Source organism: Phalacrocorax carbo, chromosome 15, assembly GCF_963921805.1.
Source record: "Phalacrocorax carbo chromosome 15, bPhaCar2.1, whole genome shotgun sequence".
Lineage (NCBI taxonomy): Eukaryota > Metazoa > Chordata > Aves > Suliformes > Phalacrocoracidae > Phalacrocorax > Phalacrocorax carbo.
Genome location: NC_087527.1, coordinates 8253793 through 8275948, shown reverse-complemented (window position 1 = coordinate 8275948; position 22156 = coordinate 8253793). Strand labels below are relative to the sequence as shown.

Below are 22156 nucleotides of genomic sequence, written 5' to 3'. Positions count from 1 at the left end.
CGAGGTGCTCTCAAAAGCTGCATGTGTCACTCTGCCGGCGAGCACTCCCGGATGCCTCCTCCCCTGGCACTGACCTGAAACGCTGCTTTCTCTAAACAATCCCCCAAACCCATCAGTTAAAAGCCAAACGCTAACAGCACGGGGTGGAGAGCAAACAGAGCAGGGCCCTCAAACATCGGGTGCAGAGGGAGAGGGTGTCGACGCGGTACGGAGGAGCCTCGGGGCTGGTGCGTGCTATGCAGCGACGAGAGCTGTTCTCTCTGTGGGGTTTGGATGGTTTGTGGAATCCCAGTCACTTAGGTTAGAAAAGACCTTTAAGATCACCGAGCCCACCCCTTAACCCAGCATTGCCAAGCCCACCGCTAAACCATGTCGCTAAGCGCCACAGCCGCGCGGCTTCTGGCTACCCCCAGGGACGCTGACTCAACCCCCTCCCCGGGCAGCCTGTTCCAGCGCTTGACAAGCCCTTCGGTGAAGAAATTTGTCTTAACACCCAAATAAACCTCCCCCGGCGAGGGCACACCTCCCGAAGCCGGTGCCCCCTCAGGGGGCCGGGCCCGGCTGAGGGGCCGGCCCGGAGCAGGCCGCTGCCGCCCGTTGCTAGGGGCGGTCCGGCCGCTAACCGGGCACCCCGCGCCACTTCCGGCGCTCCGCCGGCCCGTCCGCCGCGCCGCCTGCCCGCGGGGGCCCTGGTTCCGGTGGCGAGGCGGCGGGCGGCGATGCTGCCCGGCGGCGAGGCGGAGGCGGGGGCGGACGGGGCGGTGCGGCGGCTGCTGCGGGCCGGGGCGGCGGCCAGGTCAGCGCGGGGGCGGCCCGGGCCCGGGCGGGCGGTGCGGCGGGGCCAGCGGCCGAGACCGGCCCTTCCCCGAGCCCAGACACCGAGCACCGGGAGCGGCACCGCGCCCCTCCCCAAGGCCCCGTGTGCCCGGTGCGCCTCTCTGCAGCCGGACGGAGCGACTCCCCCGGTTGTTCGTTTGTTTGTTTTCCCGTTTCAGGTACAAAGCGATGAGGAACTGGGGCGTTATCGGCGGGGTGGCGGCGGCGCTGGCGGCGGGGATGTACGTGCTGTGGGGTCCCATCACCGAGAGGAAGCGGCGGAGGAAAGGTGCGGGCGGCGGGGGGCGGGCGGCGGGCGGCGGGCGGCGGGAGGACGGCCGCGGGAGCTCGTTCCTCCGGGCGCGGCCGTCGGCATGGGGGGAGCGCGGCTCCTGGCCTTCAGCAGCAGCAGCTTCTACAAATCGCTTTCTGTCGCCAAAGGTGAAATTTTGGTCGCTGCCCTGTTTAGAATTGTACCAAATTTAAAAAACTATGCGTTGAAGCCAGGACCTCTGCTACTTACGTATTGTATTAATTGTATCGATTGACATTTTTCTAAAATTGTGACTCAGTAGACGTATTTTTGTGCCGCGTGATAAGCCCGTTACCAAACCACCCCGGATTTTATTTTGCATTTTGGATGGCAAAATAAATGTGTCCTATTGAACACTAGGACAAGAGAAGTGAAAGTCTCTCGCAAAGCAGAGCCGCACAGAAATACTTCTCACTAATCCTTGGCAGCCCAGGAGTTTTCGTAACAATGCCCTAATCCGAGCAGAAGGGAACGCTTCGCCCAGCCGAGCTGCAGCACACGACGGCGCAGTGCCGAGCCCAGGGGCTCCTGTAAACTTAAGGAGCTGTAAACTCCTTATAAACTTATGTCCTGTAAATGTACGGGACTCCTGCACACTGCATTGGAACCAAGAGTTTTATCGTCTGTATGGTGACTTGTGGATAATCCCCAGCCTTGGGGTTGTTGGTAGAAATCTATTCCTATCGGGGAATGAAGGGTATTTTTTTGAAGAAAATTTAAGATTTTTCAGTGGTGGAAGTCTGAGGGGCCACCATGTCTGTGCACGCTGCCAGCTGTGTGTACCAGGGGCGGCTCCTTTTCATTGGCTGCAAGTACCAAATAAATGGAAATAACTGAATTTTTATTTAATTTTAATACCTAACATAACACTTGCTATTGAAAAATAGCAAGGTTTTGCTAGACTTCATGGTGTAACTCTTACGCTTCTATTTGCAGGGCTTGTACCTGGCCTCCTGAACTTAGGCAACACCTGTTTCATGAACTCCTTGCTGCAAGGCTTATCCTCCTGTCCGTCTTTCATCAAGTGGCTGGAGGAATTTACAGCACAATATAAGACAGACCCGAACCAGCCCACGGAGCAGCAATACTTGTCCCTGACTTTGCTGCATCTCCTAAAAGGTACTTTAACATTTTCACATTGTCATAAACTTAGAAGAGAATATATAGCATGTTATCGTTCGTAGCCTTCTTTCCTAAAGACAGGAAGATCATGTGGTCTTGCATTCTCCTCTTTTTTAATTTCTCTCTACTAACTTTGAACTTGTTGGCCAAGTCCAACCCAATTTTACAGAGGGGTAGACATCCAAAGGTATTAAGTTCCTGTACCGAGCCTGAACAAGGCAAGGCCCAGCGGCACGTGTCCCCAGAGCTGTTTGTTCCTTGGCCAACAGCTGAAAGGTTTCAGGTTTTGTTTGACTTGCCTGGCAGTCGAGAAGCGGCGGGCAGCCAACCCAGCATCACGTGCGGCGCTCTGAAGAGCCGTTTGCCAGCAGGTTGAACAAACGGAGGTAGAGGGCAACAGTGGTGCTGAAAATGTGGTCAGGGCACCGGCTGCCGCAGGCTTTAATGCGTTTGCTGTTCAGAGTATTTGTGGTTAAACCAACATGAATATGGGCCCAGTGTAATTGAAGAAATAGGAAAAACAGTATCACAATTGGATGGGCCATTAGAATTCTACACAGAAAAACAATGTGTTATAAAATAAGTTTTTATTTTTCTAAGCTTCCTCTTTTACCCAAAATACGGACTATGAAATGAGACTTTGTATGATGTTGGACACAAATGTTAAGGCCTCTAAGCCCAACTTGGTAACCTGTTTCAGACTTGTCCCTGTGCTAAATTCATGCATCAGTTACATCCTATTTAAGCACTCAAAATGTTTAAGCGATTTCTTGGCTCTCCCTCGCTTTCCTCACAGGGCTTGTTTTTAAAGGAAGTTGTCCTGTCTCAGGATTCTGTTCACGCTAAAATTGTGCCAGTTAAACGTGTACATTTAACTAATGCAAGGATGATGGGGCATTTCTGGGACATGTAAAGTACCAATTTCTACCCAATCCACTAGTAAAAATTTGTCTTTTGAGACAGTGTTTATCTTTATTCTGTCTGTGTCAGATAGTTGAGAAACCTTTAGCTCTGTGTATGGATTAGATGGGGAGAACATAGGCAGGCAGTCAGCCTCAGGCAGATGAGAATGGTAGTTAAGACATACTAACTAGTTTGATTGTCATTGTCTGTCTTAATCAAGAATAACTGCTGTAATGGATTATATGATGCTTAAGTAACATAATGCCTAAAATAAACAGATTTGAGTCCTAACCAACCTTTGTGCCTCTCTCTAACATTTTTAAATGCAATGTCTCCAGCTTTATCCTGCCAAGAGGTGACAGAAGATGACGTCCTGGATGCAAGCTGCCTGTTAGAAGTTCTAAGGACATACAGGTGGCAGATCTCATCGTTTGAAGAGCAGGTGATGACAGAATTCAAGTCGGGCTGCCTGATACACACCTCAGTGCATTGAAGCTATGGCACCAATAGCCCTGAGTCCAAATCTGAATCTTTGCTGTGGTGAAAAGTTCTCTTTAAAAAGCAAAGGAAAACAGCCATGTGGCTGATGAATGGCATTTTCAGTTTCCTTAGGTATTTGTCACGGAAACTGTGGCTGCTTCAAAACCTCATACTTAATTACCATCAGATTTGGTACAGTGGGGCCAGGAATATCGAAACAGAACGGATACAGCCCTAAGGCCGCTATAGAGAACGGGTTTGTGCTAACATGCCACGCTGCTTTGAGGGATGGACTCTCCTTCACTAACATTTCCAAATTTAGTTGCATGTAACAGAAGATTTCTAACTCTTTGTTTTCAGTATTGTCAGCACCAAAGTAAGTGTAGCTGGCCGATGAACTCAACCAATTATTTTGTGCATAAAATATGGTTCTATCTTTAATATTTCAGAGCCAAAGCAAAGAGCAGAGATTTCAATTACTCTTTTATTGAAATCAAGGAAAGCAGGTGTTTGTGCATTCTTTTTTATTTATTTTTTTTTTCTCCAAGTCTTTTAGTCTCCCTTGAGCTTACGTAGCCCAGGACATTTTTCATAATGTGTGCTGTTACGAAGTTTGGCTTTATAGAAAAAGCTTTTTGGCAGAACTGCAGCAGATGCGCAAATAATTACTATTAATACGTAAGATGGGTGCTAAGCAGTAATTTTTCCTTTAATTTCCTACCGCAATGATGTAATCGCAAGTGTATCAGTACTCCTGGTGTATGTTTTGATGTCTCTTGTTTTCACTTCCTCTAAGTCTTATCCCTCTATTTAATAGGATGCTCATGAACTGTTTCATGTCCTTACCTCTTCATTAGAAGACGAACGAGATCGTCAGCCTCGTGTGACACATTTGTTCGATGTGCACTCGCTGGAGGTGACTTCTTTACCAATGTTACTTCATTATCAGAAGTTTCTGCAGCCTGCCTAGATTCCTAAGTGTGTCAAGTATAAACTGGCTGTTTAAAAAACGAAGATATTTTCGTGATATTTACAAAGCTGTTCTGTAGTACTCTGCTAGAAATGAATGTCAGGCAATCTAAAGAATGTTTTTCCTAAGAAAAGGTATTTGAATTTACAGTGATCCCACTTTCATGAGGGCTTTTGCATTTCTAAATCCACTGAATATAGGGACTGAAATACTAGCACAGAACAGTAGTCCCTCTGAGCAGTTAACTCTTATCTGTAAGAGTTGACACATTAAAGGGGTTTGAAAACTGCAAAATGGACACTTATGGAATAGTCCATTTGGAGGTGAAATTTATCTTATCCTCCAGTTTAGTGGTAAACTTCATGCAGATGGAAAGTTTCTGTCTTTTTTTTTTTTGCCTGAAATATATACAAAAGGTTTATAAAATCTGTTACGCTTTTCTTTTAGTACTCTGAGGCAGAGAATTCTGCAGATTAATTATTCATTTTATTAGAAGTGATCTTTTTGTCAACTATAGATTTGTTGCATACCACGTTTTTTGGCCTTCCTCAGACATAAAGAGACACTAAAAGTCCCTCCAACAATTTTTCTGATGTCAGAAAAGCATATTAGGAATAAAATAAAAACATATTTAATACTAAATGGTTTCTGAGGTAGGGTTAATGAAATCTTTTATCTTCCTCTGTAGCAGCCAGAAATAACCCAAAAGCAAATAAGCTGCAGAACAAGAGGTATGCTTTTTTCCATTCTGAAATATGAATATTCATAGTGTAGTTGCTTTGTTTATTAAAGGGATAATATTAATTGATCTTTGTATCAGATCAAAATATATCTCTTCAGTTGTTAAAAACCCATTAATTACTTCTAAGTAGGACAGAACATGTTTTAGAGCAGTTACTTTTGTTATTGTGGGCCAAAGGTGTGGAATTGCAGTGATAAGCACAGATGTATTGAAAATAAAAGGACAATTTCAACTTTGTGTTTCAGGGTCTCTTCCCCCTGTGTCAAATCACTGGAAATCTCAGCATCCTTTTCACGGAAGGCTGACCAGCAACATGGTTTGCAAACACTGTGAACACCAGGTATAAGAATGTGTGTCTGGGAATATGGATACGTGAAAAAGGACGTCTGACGCTCAGAGCGTATTCCGAAACCACCATCCCTTGTTTCTGACATAGTTGGTTTAAGCCTCAAAGGTTTGCAGAACTGACAGCTTAGACTGTTACTTTTTCAGGCACTTATTACGGCGTTGGTGATGAATAAGAGTATATCACTAAATATACTGAAGAAAATTAAGCATGATCCACTTTGTGGGGATAATAGCTGTCTTAGCAGACAGAATAACAGCTGTCTGATTATATTTAGTACTCAGTACCACAGCTATCATATACTGAAAATCCACTCACGTGGGTAGCGTTTTATGACGAGCTATTCATTCAGCACGCAGTGCTGAGATTGCACGTGCAAAGCCAAATTTAAGTTGCAGTCCAGTTATCCAGAGTAAGGAGATGAAGATAACCTGGATATAGAAAAAATACAGAAGGTAAATCTCATTTGTAGATCAAACTGTAAGAGTACAGTTAGTACTTTTACTTTTCAAAACCTTGCAAGCAAGTGAGCAGGGGCAGCCTCAGCAGAAACAGGCTAAGCAGCACGTTGCGTACCTGGCGTTCCCTAGCAGTGCTTGGGAAAGCGCGTGCTTTTGACCCTATTCCACCAGATAATCGTGGACAGCAGAGGGCACATGCTCATCTTTTGTGAGGTTGGCAGGATTTTTTTTTTCTGGACTATCATAAATTCTAGCTCACTGGATATGTGCAATATTTCCTTGCAGAGTCCTGTGAGGTATGATACCTTTGACAGTCTCTCACTGAGTATTCCAGCAGCTGTGTGGGTATGTATCCCTCACTGACGCGTGATCCAGCCACTCTGCCTGTTGCCTTGTCATTAGAGCTTTATCTTCACTAGTCTCTTTTTAAGATACTGCAGCCTAAGTGTAAATGAGTAGCTACAGTTTATTTTCTTACCTTTTTATAAGTGATTGTGTTGTGCTAATACAGTACCTTATCACTAATGTGTTGGTGCAAATTACCAATTAGTACAGCAAGCACAACTTTGTTGACACCAATAGAGTTTTCTTTTTCTCCTGGTGGGTATTTGGTCCTTTCTGTGTAATTTGAACAGACTGGATCGTATCCCAAGGGCTGTTTCTGGCAGTCTTGGAAGGTGACAAGTTACCCAACACAGGCTTTTGGATCAAGTGATTTCAACTGGAAATGTTATTTAATGTCTGCTAGTGATTTGTGTTTCCAGACAAGTAAAAAACTACTTGCAGTCATGGGAACTCTGACTTGTACCTACAGAATGCACTCCTGGACAGCTAAGATTGGGATTTGGACACATCTTCTGCTATTTGTGTTTTATTTTATACCATCACTGAAGATTATGCCCTTCATACTTGGCAGTATGTAGTACAGCCTACAAGGAAGGATAGGAAGGAGTGCCTAAATACAATTAAATGCTATATTTCTCCTGCGTAGAGGGTCAGAGCACATGAAGTGACCCATGATGTGCAGGAACTTTAGAGATATATAGTAACAGAGCCAGGAGTCTGTAGTTTAAACCCCACTGGGGGAGTCGCACAGGGAGTCACAGCTATTGTTCGTATCTACATGCTGCAATGTTTTCCATGTTTAAGCCAGGCTAAGGAAGGATCCCCATAGTCAGTTATGTTATCAGTGTTCTGTACTCACAGCCATGTAGTCAGTCTTCTCAAGAAATAAGTCTGCAATTCTCTAGTTTCTATGGAAAAAATTGTGAAAAATCCTTTCCAAAGGTAAGCAGTATGCACCCTAAAATTACCGCAAATAATTTTGTTTTTTCATACTAAGGGTCGTCCTATGACACTAGACCACTGCCTCCATCATTTCATCTCCTCTGAATCTGTAAAGGATGTTGTGTGTGACAACTGCACTAAAGTATGTAATTTTAATTTATATAACCTTCTAGTTCAGTTTTAAGCCTGCTGACAGAATTATGGCTTCAGTTTTCTATTCCTTTCTTCGTGACTTCAGGAAAGCCTCTGGCCTGCCTTGGATTTCTTGTATTTAAAATGTAGTTTTTATCTCACAGAATACTTTGAAGCTCTATTTATTACTAATACTACAAAATTTACAAATGTTTTACTTCGTAATTACCAGGTATTATTTAGATATTTGCAGGTATTATTTAGATATTTGGGATTTTTTTTTTGTTCTGGTATTTTAAACAGATTTTAGTTGCCTGTAATTTGATGACAGCACAGAGCCAAAGCGGCTTGTTAGAAAACCAACAGAAATGGCGTATGACTACATAAACCTGGAGACTGGGCTTGTTCTGTAAATACTTGATTCTGCTTGATTTTGGTTTAGAATTCTGATCCATTAGGATAGGCCAACAATTCTTAAGAAAGTTCCTGGAAAACTGTAGGTGGAATTAATGTACTGAGCATAGGTCTAGACAGACGATTGCTTTTGTCGGCAGTGTGCAGACCTGCGCTATTACGTGTGATCTGATACAGCAGGTAATCAAATGGCTTTATTTTTTTCCCTTTTATTTCAGATTCAGGCAGAAGGCACTGTGAATGGACAGAGCATAGAAAACCAGAGAACAACATTTGTTAAGCAGTTAAAATTAGGAAAGGTGAGGCAAGCTAACTCTCCAAATCTATTCTTAAATCCTATTGTACAGTAATTTCTTCAATCTCTTTGCTTGATGTCCACCCCTTGGTAGTAGACGACTTCAGTGTTTTACTTAAAAACGTAAATTCATTTGTCAAATATTTGTAGGCATTGAGGCCTCAATTCAGCAAAACATCAAACTCTGTAGCTTAAAGAATGGGAGTACACTTAAACGTGAGTTTGGCTCAGTGGCAGTTCATATGTCTTGCCTTAATCCTTGATTTCCTTGGTAAGTGAAGCGATTCATGTATACAATGTAGGATCTCTAGCAATTCAAAGAAATTAAAATGTTCTAATAGAACTGGTTTAAACAAGTGAATATGGTGCTAAACATCAGGGGTAGTTTCTATTAGAAGCTTTTATTAGCTTTTGCTCTGTAATCGTAATGCAGAGGACAACAGGGCACTGGTCTGTAATCAGGAGCCTTAGGTGCCACTAATAATGTGGACTTATTGATAGAGGTTAACCCTGGCATGACTTGGAATGTCAGGTATTTGTAACTACCTGATCTTTTGTCCCCTGGTACTCTCGCTGTGCAAAGCCATTTCTTATTGAGCATTAGCAAATGTCTTACAACGACTCGCTCCAACGAATTCCGGTCATCGTTTCTACCTCACAGATCAACAAGCTAACCGAGATTGACAGGTGGGCTTTTTAGGAACACGCATGTATTTTTGTTGATTTTTCTTCCGTTTGTAGAAAATGATTAACATTACTTATCTATCCTACTGCCTAGTGAGTGAGCCGTAGTGGCATTAGCAGAAGTCTCAAGAGAGTAGTGAGTTAGTGTCATGTCTTAGGGATACTGTTGCCAATAAGCTTACTTTCAGATATAGCAGCACTTAAGGCAACAGTACAGTGATGTATTTCCTTACCCACTAGACTTACCAGTTTGGTTAGTATGCTTTTAACTTTCTCCTCATTTAAAATGTATTTTGACTCTCCTTTTCTATGGAATACTGCTGCAGCTCCCTCAGTGTCTTTGCATCCATCTGCAAAGACTGAGCTGGTCAAACCAAGGCACTCCTCTGAAACGTCATGAACATGTACAGTTCAATGAGTTCCTGATCATGGACATCTACAAATACCGCATTCCTGTTCATAAATCAAGACAGAAGGAGCTGAATCAGAAAAACTCTGAAGAGACAACACCTGGAACAAAGGATGGGATAGCAGTAAAACCTTCAGGTACTTATTTAGAAAATAAAATCTATCAGGTGTTTCTGTGTTTCAGTGATAAAACATTTTAATCTGCAGAATGAACATAAGAGCAGTATCTTTATTTAGATCTGTTCAAAGACGACAGGTAGAAATCCCTTTCCCAGCAAGCATTAGGATACCCTCTTCCAAGTTTACAGTTCAGTTTTGATTATTTAATTTGATCCTACTAAATATTAAAAAAACCCTTACAAACAAAATCCTAGATAGTATAGTACTCACATGTTTTATGTCCAAAGGATGGAAGAATGTTGAACTCGGGAAGTCCTAGGGATTATCTTGTTAGTTATCTCTTCTAAGGTTTCAGGACAAGCATAGAAAGAATGCTGGGAATGGTGACTTCTTAAAAACCAATTAGAAAATCTACTGTAGTAGGTCTGTCATCTAGGCAGCTCAATATTCTATTTAATTGGGATTTTGTAACCATGGTCATTTTCATATTTGCGTCATGTAAAAACAATTAGCACTGTCTTGGATATTAGAGCCCTCTGCATCTCTTAAGGGCTTGTGATATGTAATGAATTAAAATAAGTAAAATACCTTCATATTCTGTGATGAAAACTACTGGAGGGACAGAAGCACTGTTATTAGCAACACTAATAGTAGCATTTAGGTTAAATTACTTAGTGTCTGCTTTCTCTTGCAGACGCAGAACGGCCATCTGGTACTAAACCGCTCTTCATGAATGGTGCCTGCTCGTCTTCATTTTTAATGTCCTCAGGGACTTTTCCACTTGCTGTATTCCCTGAAAGCAGGTAGGTTAAGAGATTTGTACCCTAACTTCTGTCCTGTCCCAGTCTTCCTTTGTTCTGTCTTTCTTATGAGACTGCATAGTCACAGAATTTAACATCTACCGTAGCTCCTGTGCAGAGATTTTTTGCCTTTCTCTTGGCTGATTTTTAGTGGTTGTCTTTGGCTCCGTTTCTCACTAGAAAAGGAAGCAGAGCATATTACAAGCAAAACTCAAAATCTCCTTTCTCTGGTTCATGATGCAGTACATCATCCTTCTGAACAGCCATAATTTTATTCTTGCTGTTTTCTTCTACCCCTTCCTTTCATGTTTCCTCATACTCTGATTTTAAAATGATTGCAAGAAATCTATAAACCTCCTAAGAGATTTTTTTTCAAATGTTGTATTTAAAAAGCTTGATTTAAGTTGCAGCTGCCATGATTCTACTTAGTAAATCAGCCTTGATGCTTCTCCTGATAATTGTTTTCTTGGCCTTTGAGAACACTCTCACTTCTTTTCATGCTGATGACCAATGTATAGTTAGTTCTGTACCACTTCTTCTGTCTGCCATTGCATTTTTGCCCCATGGGGAAGACAATTCCCACAATCACTGTGTGAAATAAGAAGCCTGGAAGCATTTTGTGCCAAATATTTGTTATGAAGACAGTTGTAGAGCAGGTCCCTGAAAGCCTGACTGTTGTTATCTGCAGGTCACCTGCTGCAATTTTACCTCTTTTCAGTTAAAAGCACGTTCTTCTAGAATAGCTTTTTCTGTCCAATAGCAGCACTTTAAGAACTAAATACTGGCATATTGTTAGGTTTGATGGAAAACGCTGCTGCAAAAATCGATCAGTTATGCTGTACAAAATGTAGTAGTCCTCTGTAGCACAAACTTTTAAAATAAATGGTCAGTTTTGTCCATAATAGAATAAGGCAGCACTGCAGCGAAGACTTGGTACACTGAAAAGTAATTGCAAGGCAGTACGTCTCTTATGGAGCCATTTCTTTGCTCTAAAAAGAAACTGCAACTGAAGACAAATCAAGTGGGGCTGCTCCTGGTATGTGTGTGATCCACGAGGGCTGCTGACCCTTTCCTTCTTATTTGTCCTTCAGTTCCCCTGTATACCTTTACCGTCTGATGGCAGTTGTAGTTCATCATGGAGACATGCATTCTGGACACTTTGTGACTTACCGCCGCTCTCCACCTTCTCCTAAGAACTCACACTCTGTCAGCAGCCAGTGGCTATGGATTTCAGATGATACCGTTCGCAAAGCCAGCTTGCAGGAAGTCCTTTCTTCTAGTGCTTACTTGCTTTTTTATGAGCGTGTTCCCTCGAGAGTACAGCACCAAAGCTTGGAATTGAGGGCTGAAGAGTGATTACAAGAGCAGGACAAAAAGTGACAAAATTCCTCTGAGATCTACATTGCACCTCCTGTCTGTTATGCAAATAACCCACCACAGGCCCTTTAACTTCCCCCCCAATCCATGGCAACAGCTGGCTCCTGCTGGGAGTTGTGTTTTGTACCAAAATTATGCTACCCAAAGTTGGTCTGCTAACATTGTGCAGTCCAAAGTATCTGTATTAGAGAAGCATTTATTCTGTTAGGTAGTAATTTTGTCAAGATCACAGCTCTGAAACAGACGTTTCAGACAGACTTCCCAAGGCTGTATTCTGTATTCTGACATATATGTAAATTTTCAAAGGGAGATGCTTAATGCTGTATGTTTCACTGCAGACGTTTCTGAGCAGGGGAGCCCCAGAAGCTACTGTTATCAAAGGCAATGATTTAAGAAACAAAGTGCCTTGAGCTTATTTGAATAGTAACATTACCATTGTCTGAGTCCACTGCATGTCCATTGCATTCTGATATGTGTCTCAGGATGATGGGATGAACTACTAACAGAATCAGATCTCTCTTGATATCCCAGCTAATCAATAAAGGAAGGCATCTCTACATAACAAGCACAATCCAAAAAATTACTTCCCTGTTCACGTCATTTTCCTAATACTTTAGTTCTTTGTACATCATAGAAATACTTCTGCTGATTCAAAGAGCAGTTTCCTTTTTCCAGGAGAAAAGATACTTTTTTTTTTTTTAATCTATTAAGAGCCAAGACCCTGATTTATTGCTTCTTATCTTTGGAATATAGCTGAAACCAAGAGACAGAAGCGTTTGCTAGCAATCAGTGTTGTAATTTCCTTCGTCACTATGAAACTGTTGAATATGGTTGCTTGTAGTATCGAGTACAACTTTTAATGCTGTGATTTCAAGGCTACTGTAATTGGGGTTCTAGACTTGCCCTTCCTGTTCTAATGCTGAAAACCGCCATTTCTCACCAACCATTCAGACACATGCTGTTGGGCTTGCAACTGAGCTTTAGAGCTTGTACCCATTCCGGTTGTGAGCCGAGGTGTATAGCAACCCAAGCATCCTTGTGAAGTTAGAGTATACTCGATCGCATCATGACTGGTGGGCACTTCCTTGTCTGGTGAAGTAGTATGGCAGGCTGAAGAGATCGGTGTTGCTGCATTAGATACACAGATTGCCATAAAACAGAAGTAAGGTGTACTTTGCTGCTCTAGATTGTTTGATGTGTTAAAAAAATTCCAAGCAAAGGGAGGGAGAATCAGCAAAAATTATCCTTTTGACTGCTTTTAAATTACCAGGAATAAAATATGTAGGCTATTTTTAGCTCTTTTCTATCCTTGTAAGCTTGGAGGAAAAAAAGACTAATTCATCAGACAAGCTTTTTCAGTGTAAAACAGCACAAGTTTTCAAATGGTAACAATGGTCTTAATAGGTTTTTAGGGCAACTTTGTACCTCATCTATTCATATTGCTGCCCAAAGCTCATAGGCATTCAGAGTTCCTTAATGGGATGCTTAAAGCCAGCCAAAATAGGCGTGGTAATAGATGTATATGAAAATATATTTACAGAACTTGTCATTCCAGAGTATGGCTCACAATATCTGCTCCAAGTACTGCACATAGTACATAACATAGTATTTATAAATCCACTGGCATAGTAGTTCCTGAAAAGTCTCCCCATCTGTCAAGAAAAACAAAACCTAGAAAGTTGCAGAATGCCAAAAACGCCCTAGCCATTGAATTAAGACCTAATGGACTTGCAGAAGCTAAGAGAAGAAAGCCCTCTGTTCTGGGCAGCATGGGTGTGCAGTAGCTCTGTAAAGCAGTGCTGGGTGTCACCTAAGGAAAACATCATACAAAGCATCCAGCTCCAGCCCGTCTACCGTTTGTAACTCCAAACTTCAAAACATTTCCACTGCCAGCAGTGTATATTCTGCAACACCTGTTCTCAACAGGGCCTGTTTTAGAGTTTTTAACTCGAGTTTTTGTGAAGTTCATCTGAGCAGGTCACTGTTTAGAAAGCAGTTATGCTGGGTCAGGACATACGCACACAATGGACAAAATCTTGAACTCATCAGCTTGTAACAGTGACATAAACGCACATATTACTGCAAGCTTGCATGGTCAATGTATTTTTCTTTTCCCTTTGCATAAAGCTGCTTTCCAACAGGGGCCAGTTTGATGAGAATGATTTGAACGCTGAGAAACTGCTCGGTTTCACTCAGCTGCAAATTTACTCTGAAAGCTTCCTCAAGGGCTATAAAGATGAGGGTTGCATAGTCAGCATGTCTTCTAGCTTTCATTGTTAGGAAGGAGTAGATGGTCTTGGCTTAGCCCTCAGTGCAAGAAAGGAAGCAAGTTTCAGCACCTCGGACCTGGTCCTAAGCTGTGCTTGATACTCCCAGCCTACTGTGAGCATCAAAGACCTCTGCAGGTGTTTGTCACCCAACCCTCACCTTTTCAGGTCATAGGGCTCTGTGCAGGCACATGAGGCTCATCAAATGCTGTGACTTGTAGAGAAGGTGTTAATAAAAAGTAAAAGGTTAAAAAACATCAGATAAGACCTCCAAGATGACACCTCTGTGTTTGGATTATTCTTGTCTTATTTTGTGCGTTATTTAAAAATGTATGATATTCTAGTCAAACCACTGCACTGCTGTTTGAAGTTGCATTTTCACTTCAGGGTATTTTTGTAACTGTACAGTAGCAATAAAAGAACAAACTTATTAGAAAAAGTAGCTGTTCACGTGTGGTAACATCTTGAAACCAAGATCAAGCTATAAGCCAAACAACATTAGTTGTATCTGATGGAAGCAGCACTTCACATTCTCTGGATAAGAAGTGTTCATGTAGGAGCTCTTCATGCTATATATAGCATTTTCTGGTCATGGCAGAGGGTGGGAAGTACCAACTCCAAATTGTCTAAACAGACATTAATTCCATGGCCCTAATAACCTACCAGTGAAGAATAGAGCCCATCGCTAATTTGGATGCTTGTAGCCTGATTAGATGGGGATCAGTTCATGTTCTCAGTACTTACCATTGCTTGACTCCGCAAGACCTGTGGGTACCTTTGGACACTCTTTCCTTGTCTCAGCAGGACCCACTGCGAGTGCAGAAGGCGATGGTTTCAGGTAGTCAGAATGGAATCCCTGGGGATAGTTATTTAGAAAAACAGACACTCTCAGAAGTTACAGCCTTTCACGCTGTGTTGCCCATATAAATGTTCCAACCCCGTCCTTCCCAAAAAGGTCATCTTAGGGCCCTGGTTTCTGTACAAAAGATCGAAGGAAGACAAGGCCCTCTCCCTGCCTGGTAGCACTTTGTGCTTCCTCCTGCCCCACCAGGAGACTGACCGAAAGAACCCAGTCTCAGCAGAGGAGGTAGAGCAGCAGAGGTATATAAGCAGACAAAAGTCATAGTGACCGTAAAACATGCAGCCAGCCATTTTGCACTCTAATTATATTAATGTCTTAGTGCTCCTCTTTTTCATGTCAGTCTCATTCGTATTTTATTTTTAAAAAAACAAGCAAACCATAGCTCACCAACAGAACATACAAGATAGTGTCACCTATTGAACAGTACCAGCTTCCAGGATGACTCTAAATTATTACATCTTGCACTTTATAGTATTTATAAACTATTTCACTGCTATCTGAAGGATATAGAGTATTTTGATCTTTTTGGAAAACTGGCTAGATTAATATCAGTTGAGAACAAACTTCCTCCTGAGTGGAACAAGGGTGTTACTCATTAAAAATACATATCAGCAGGACTACAGCAACATTTCAGGGAGAAAAAGTATTCTTGGCATTTAAGATCAGTACTCGCAGTCTTTATTAGCAAGTTACCAAGTACGCTATCTCCTCTTTTGGTTTAAATTGTTCATCCGGTACCTTGGATCATCAAAGACAGTGTTTGAATGAGAAATTGACTGTTATGTTGGGGAAGAAAGCTGCTATTTTCAGAGAAAAAGACCTGATGCTTGACTGCTGAATATTTCATTTCTTGGCTATAGTCATCACTTTCCGGAAGGTGAGGTTGATTCTTGGGGCAAGGACCCTCTTGCGGGTGGGCAGGCTGTGGTACCAGTACACATTGGTGGGGTACTTCATCATCAGCAGGCTCCCGTGGGCTAGCTGCAGTTTGATGGGCTTAATGTGGCGCGTTGCGTTTTTCCCCCTGGAATCACAGTGCCTGAAAACAAAGTCCCTGCAAGCTCCGAAGGACACGGATGCAATTGGACTGCGTGGAACCAGTTCCCTCTCATCATCTCGATGTTCACCTATGTGGTCTCCACCATCTTTATATCTGTACACAGAATAGATCAGTTAGTTCTTCTACTAATCCAATTAAATGAATGTCAAACAACTCCTCAGTAATCTGTCAACAGTGTTGCACAAGCAATTTTTCATTTGAATGAGTCGCTTAATGCAACTGGAAATCAGACATACCTGTTAATAAGAACAAAATTAAAAGTATGTCCTGTGTCCAAAGCGATGCGGTCTCTGATATGGTTGAGAACTGGGATCCATGGCTTAGGAGAGAAGGTAACACCCGAGTAAGTATATGTTAACTCAGGGTCTCCATAGGTTACCTGCTTCCTTGGAATGTCATGCCACTTGCCAAACACATGCAATTTCGTCATTTTGCCTGTTTAGACAAGAGACAAGAAGGATCAAAACCGACTCCATTATTTCTGCAGTTCAGAGTTTCAACATTCTCCTTGATTTGGAGCTTCTGTCAATCTCCAGTGGGACAACAGAAATGAGGATACTTATGACAACCCAAACGCTGTCATCCACGTTCAAGTGTTTCTGCCTCAACAAAGTACTTAACACTTAAGTTTGACTCTGCTGTGCTATTCCCTTTGAATGGGATGAACGGGACTAGCACCCCCATCGTAGTCTGTTGTTGAATTAACGTGACCAGGGATATCTCATATATGACATCTGCCAAGAAACTCCTGTCACCCTTCCAGCACTACCCCGGGTCTTTGGAAACATTAAAACGTGAATGAAACCGCCTGGCACGCGCTCCAAGCTGAGCAAAACTAACCCTGCAGGACCAGACCTGTGCTTGCACTTCCCTTCGCAGGGCCTGACTTGGCAAACACCAGGCGCCTGCAGAAACCTCTCCTCCTCCTGGCAGCCCTGCCCAGGCCACGGGAATCAGGGCTCCCCTCGGGCGGGCCGGGCTGGGTAACGCTTCACCGTGCGGGAGTACGGGGGGTGTGGGGGACCCGGCGCTGCGAGCGGATCCCCCGGCGGCCGGTACCTTCGAAGTACTCCACCTCCTCCTCCAGCCGCTGGAAAATCTCGTCAGCCTCGGCCTTGCCGAAGAGGAGCCGGTAGTCGCAGCTCAGGCCCTCGGCGCGGATCTCCTGCCAGGGGGGCTGTCCCGGGGCGGCCTCGTCCGCCCGCAGCCTCTTCGGGCCGCCGCCCCCCGCCTCCCCGAGGGGTCGTTTAACCACATATCGGTCCATCAGCATCTGTTCGGAGGCACCGACAGCGGCGGGGGAACTGCGGGGACGCCGCCTCAGCGCGGGCGCCTCCTCCCGGGAGGGACGGGATCCACCCTCTGAGGGACCGCGGCGGCGGCGGCAACCCCGCCCCGGCCCATGTGCGCATGCGCCGTCTGCCCCTCCGGCAGGCACCGCCCCCGCGCGCACGCGCGCGCTTTTGGCGCCAAATCCCCAGCTGGCTCCACTCACTCACCCGCCAGCTCCCAGCTTACGGCAGCAGCCCCTCGCCCGCTCCGCCACCGCCATGATCGGACAGAAGACGTTGCACTCCTTCTTCAGCGCCGCACCGGCGAAGAAGCGCAGCCGCTCCCCGGAGCCCGGCGGCGATGCTGAGGTAGCGAGCGGGGGCTGGCGGGGCTGGAGGCGGCCCTGGAGGGGGGACAGGGGCCGGGGGGCTGGCGGCTTCGGGAGTGGGGGGCTGGTCTCGCGGCGTTGGTGGCCGTTGGGGCGCGCGGCGCTAGCGGCCGTTTGGGGGAGGGGGGGGGTGTAGTGAGGAGGGTACCCTCTGCGCCGCCAGATCGAAAAAACCCGCGCTCCTAGCACGCCTGACTGACCTGCCAATCGAGGCCACGCTCCGCCGCTGACCAATGGGCGCTGAGCGCCGCCTCTGCGTCACGGTTGCTAGGTTGAATGGCTCTCCGCCAGCTGTGGCAAGCCAATAGGGAGGAGCGTGCTCTTTCTCGTTGACCAATGGGGAGCGGGAGTTTGGGCTCCCGCTTGTGGGCGGGACCCTCTTGGTGCGGCGGCCAATCGGGGCGCGCCCGCCGTTGTTTTGCCGCGAAATTGCCGCGTGCGGCGCGGCCGCTCTCGGAGCCGCCCAAAGGAGGGCGGTGCGTGGCCGCGCCATGGCGGCGGCCGCTCGGCTACTGCAGCTTGTCCCGTGGCTGAGCCGCAGCGGCCCCCGCCCGCTCTGCAGCAGCAGCCTCCTCTGCAGCCGCCCCCTCGCTCGCCATGCCCAGGTCAGCGCCGCGAAGAAGGCGAAGGCGGCGGGAGATGAAGCGGGCAAGGCCTCGCCGCTGAGCCCGGAGCAGCTGGAGCGGATCCGCAAGAACAAGGAGGCGGCGCGGCAGCGGCTGGCCGAGCGGAACGTGCCCCCGGGCTTCGGGGAGAGCTGGCGGCAGCAGCTGGCCGGGGAGTTCTCCAAGCCCTACTTCATAGAGGTGAGTGCGGCGGGGCTGCGCGGCTGCTGCCCGGCCTCAACCCGGCCTCATCCCGGTCCCTCTCCCTCCGCAGCTCATGGCGTTTGTAGCAGAGGAGAGGAAACGCTACACGGTCTATCCGCCGCCCGAACAGGTCTTCACCTGGACGCAGATGTGCGACATCAGGGATGTGAGTAGCGCTGCGGGTGTGGGGGAGAGGAGGGGGCACAAGCCACCAGAAGCGGGGAGGGTGAACACACAGACGTCTTCATTTGATGTTTGGTGTCTTAAGCGTCGATCCCCTGTGATGCAGATGCTGTTTTTTGTCTCACATAACTTGTAAATCCTGGGTTGTCTTTGATCTCTGATACTGAAACACGGTTTTACTGTTTTATTACCCTTATTGGCCACAGAATTTCCTTTAATCCTTCAGTTGGACTCTTGACCTTATTTTCAGTGTTATAATAATATAAATATATATATAATATAGTGCTTGATTTTTTTTATCTCATATGTCTCTTGGTTCTTCTTAATTGATCTATAATAAACTGAAATTAAAAAAACCTAACAGTATTTAAGATAATCCCATTGCCAATAAGATGTGTCAAAAATAGCACAGCAAGTGTGACGCAAAGCTAAAATGTGAGGGAATCTACTTGGAAAACACCTTAACAAGGTGTTCTATTGTGGCTCTTTGAAAATGTTGGTCTTTGGCACTCAAAATATTTTCATAACAGCAGCAGAGCTTTGCTGATGTTAATCCTTAGCATTAGGTGGGGACTATGTTCTTGAACTTGTTTATAATGAGATATCGGTGATTTAACTTCAGTTTCTAGGATTTGGTGGTCTTGGGTGGTTTGGTTTTGTCTACATGTTTGTTTTAGGACAAAGCTCATTTATAAGCTTTTTTTTTTCCCTTTGTTTTTCCTTTTCTCTTTTGGGAATAATACTGTGCTAACTAAGGTCTGCTTTCAGGTAAAGGTTGTTATTTTGGGACAAGATCCGTATCACGGACCTAATCAAGCCCATGGGCTCTGTTTCAGTGTCCAGAAGCCTGTTCCTCCTCCCCCCAGGTATGACAGCACTCAATTTGCCAAATCCCCTTTGTTTACAATTTTTTTTTTGCTGTTCTGTGTTGCTTACGGCTGTGAGTCAGGTAAGTGATAGGAGCTGTGTTGCAACTACTGAAATTTGGGTTGTGCGTTGCATAGAAAAACACAGCAAAAATATGGATAATTCTATATAGCTTGGTATTCTGAAGGGCATGCTGGACGTCAGCTTGCGTTTTCAGTTGTGCTCACGCTTTATCATGAAACTTCTATCCAGGCACCCAACGGGGGGTCCTTGTGTACCCCGCTTCTACAAATCGCTTTATTATCTTAAATTATGAGATTAAAATCAATATTCTTGCCTAGTATAAGAGGTAGGTGCCGTAGTGGTGCTGTTTGGTCTTATCTTTAAACATGCATATTAAAAAAACTTCTGATGGTTTTTGTTTGCAGTTTAGAAAATATTTACAAAGAACTGTCTACAGATATTGAGGACTTCACTCATCCTGGTCATGGTGATCTAACGGGCTGGGCTAAGCAAGGTGAGTGAATAGACACTCTAGTAATGTGTCCACTGTAGGTCATAAAGAAGCCTGTCTAGAAGATGGATCCATGGTTGGAAACAGTCCATCTGTGAAAGAGAACATAAATTCTGAGAAGCCTATTGCTTAGCGGGTACCTTAGAATGAAAATCTTCCATTTGATTTATCACTTCTCAGGGGAAGCAAGAAAAAGCAGTTAACGTTCAATTCCCTTTCATCCCCTGTCCCTCTATTTCTTTTTTTTTCCCTAGGAGTGCTCCTACTCAACGCTGTCCTCACGGTGCGAGCTCACCAGGCCACCTCCCACAAGGAGAGAGGCTGGGAGCAGTTCACGGACGTGGTGGTGTCCTGGCTCAACAAGAACTTGCACGGGGTTGTCTTCATGCTGTGGGGAGCGTATGCCCAGAGGAAAGGCAGCTCCATTGACAGGGTACAGGTTACTCATCATCTCTTCCCTCTCGCTGATTTTTTTTTTCCTTAGGTTGGGTGGACACTAGAGGGCACTTCCCTTACAGAGTTGGGGTTTTCTCTCCACTTGAACTCTGCTGTCTTTAGTTGCCTCTGTGTTCCAGCTTAGCCTTTGCCAGAATTAAGCAACGAAAGTGGAACAAGTGTAACCTTCTGTTGTCAAAAAAAGCATCCAGTTGAGGACAGAACTGTTTTTTCTAGGAAGAGGCTTATGAACAAGTATAAAATTTGCTGTTAGGATTACAGCAATTGAAAAATGGCCAGGGTACTACAGCTGCTTTACATAGTCCTTCCTCTGCTCAGTGGAACAAAAGTCTCAGTCCTCATAGCCAGTTCTTTGGGTCCTCAGGCTGGTGGCTGAGGAGGTGTAGCGAGGAAATCACACCTGCTTAGCTGGGGCAGAAGCAGCCAGCCTTGTCTAGGGAGCTGAAAGCATGCAAATATAACGAGCGGTTTCCTCTAACACTTTACAGAAACGCCACCACGTCCTGCAGACGGTTCATCCCTCACCTTTCTCTGTCAACAGAGGGTTTTTCGGCTGTCGGCATTTCTCAAAGACAAATGAATTGCTCAAGAAATCTGGCAAGAAGCCCATTGACTGGAGAGCACTTTGAGCTGCGTGTAGAAGCTGGTGGGGTCTAATGGTTGGAAATAGCCCCTGTTTCAGGGATTGTCTCATTTCTGAAAAACTTTTGCTGACCTGAGAATTCTTCTTTGGATGTTGATCAAGGAACAGATGACCAAACTTTCAGAGATGCTATATTTTTTTTAAATCTTTTTTAAAGAGCAGATTGGAGTGTTATGTGGATAACTGCTGTTGGAACAGGTCTCAGCCTAGTTTGAAGCAAAGAGGGGAAAAAAAAAAGAAGTCTTCTCTATTAATTTCTGTACATTGTTGTAATGGGAATGTATTTTCAGGCTCTTGTAAAGGGATGTCAGTTCTTACAGGTGAAGCTGTCTGGCTTTTGTAAATACCCTGCTGCACCCCCTCTCACTCCTTTGCCTCATGCTGTGCAAACCCAGATTTCATGTTTGGGGAGTGTGGAGCTGACTCCATGGGAGAAAAGGCAGTTGCTTTTGGTTTTGGCTTTTCGCTACATATGACGAGATTTATTAGAAATGCAGCCTCTTGACACTGTAAAGACTGTACGCTGTCTGAAGTGTTCCTTGGTGTACCTGTACTCAAGATTTCAGGGTAAATCCCCCCGGTGACTGAGGGGAGATTGCGACCGAGGCTCTGGTCATGCTCTGAGTTTTTTGTTGGCGTTGGAAGAGGAAAACTGCTAAGTTTTTAAATTCTTACTGGGTGTGTTCATCACTTGGATGACAGGTGAGCTGTGATGACTGTGAACTTTGTGGTACCCGCTGATGGCAACAGTGAAGGTTTGTCCATCAAGATATGGGCTGATGGTTGCAAATTATTTAAGATCTTTTAAGATCTTAAAACAGTTTTGTGCTTTGCCTTCATAGGAGCAAATGGAAGTTTCTAGACACTGTTGAAAATAACTTTTGGGACTTCCAGGATGAAGACAAGGTTGGACTTCACACTTCTGGGTTTCCAGTCCATATTTGACTTTAATTCCTTCAGTGGAAGTGAAGTGCCTTGTTTGTTTGGAAATTACATCAGTTCTTGTAGAATATCCCTGTAAACCTTTCTTTGGTATTTGCTCCAATAGGTAACACTAGTGCAAGTGAAGTTCACCCTTTCTGTAGTTGCATTGTGGTTTTTTGTTTGTGTTTATTCCCCCTCTCCTCCAGTTTGTTTTTTAAATAAAAATTACTTTTGTTTATGT

General features: G+C 44.7%; 3 protein-coding genes across 7 annotated transcripts; 2 read left to right on the top strand and 1 right to left on the bottom strand.

Moving 5' to 3' along the window:
• Positions 1–669: 669 nt before the first annotated feature.
• Positions 670–14376, top strand: USP30 (ubiquitin specific peptidase 30). Of its 3 annotated transcripts, none has more exons than XM_064465991.1 (13): positions 670–796; positions 996–1105; positions 2066–2248; positions 3493–3596; positions 4452–4550; positions 5293–5335; positions 5592–5686; positions 6439–6498; positions 7496–7582; positions 8205–8285; positions 9292–9511; positions 10188–10296; positions 11184–11347. In XM_064465991.1, the coding sequence occupies exons 1-13, from the start codon at positions 720–722 to the stop codon at positions 11233–11235; spliced, it is 1320 nt and encodes a 439-aa protein (XP_064322061.1). In that variant the 5' UTR covers positions 670–719; the 3' UTR covers positions 11236–11347. The 3 variants fall into 3 exon arrangements, with proteins under 3 accessions (XP_064322061.1, XP_064322060.1, XP_064322059.1); XM_064465990.1 differs by lacking the exon at positions 11184–11347 and adding an exon at positions 11385–14376 and having other exon boundaries at positions 671–796; positions 5296–5335; XM_064465989.1 differs by lacking the exon at positions 11184–11347 and adding an exon at positions 11385–14376 and having other exon boundaries at positions 671–796.
• Positions 14377–15135: 759 nt separating this feature from the next.
• On the bottom strand, positions 15136–17631 carry ALKBH2 (alkB homolog 2, alpha-ketoglutarate dependent dioxygenase). Of its 2 annotated transcripts, none has more exons than XM_064465999.1 (3): positions 16919–17281; positions 16096–16294; positions 15136–15952 (listed from the first exon to the last, which is right to left on the bottom strand). In XM_064465999.1, the coding sequence occupies exons 1-3, from the start codon at positions 17130–17132 to the stop codon at positions 15643–15645; spliced, it is 723 nt and encodes a 240-aa protein (XP_064322069.1). In that variant the 5' UTR covers positions 17133–17281; the 3' UTR covers positions 15136–15642. The 2 variants fall into 2 exon arrangements, with proteins under 2 accessions (XP_064322069.1, XP_064322070.1); XM_064466000.1 differs by having other exon boundaries at positions 15821–15952; positions 16239–16294; positions 16919–17631.
• On the top strand, positions 17314–22153 carry UNG (uracil DNA glycosylase). 2 transcript variants are annotated; one of them, XM_064465998.1, is made up of 7 exons: positions 17314–17499; positions 18125–18325; positions 18399–18494; positions 19280–19377; positions 19807–19895; positions 20147–20325; positions 20837–22153. In XM_064465998.1, the coding sequence occupies exons 1-7, from the start codon at positions 17410–17412 to the stop codon at positions 20975–20977; spliced, it is 894 nt and encodes a 297-aa protein (XP_064322068.1). In that variant the 5' UTR covers positions 17314–17409; the 3' UTR covers positions 20978–22153. The 2 variants fall into 2 exon arrangements, with proteins under 2 accessions (XP_064322068.1, XP_064322067.1); XM_064465997.1 differs by lacking the exon at positions 17314–17499 and having other exon boundaries at positions 17956–18325.
• Positions 22154–22156: the final 3 nt, after the last annotated feature.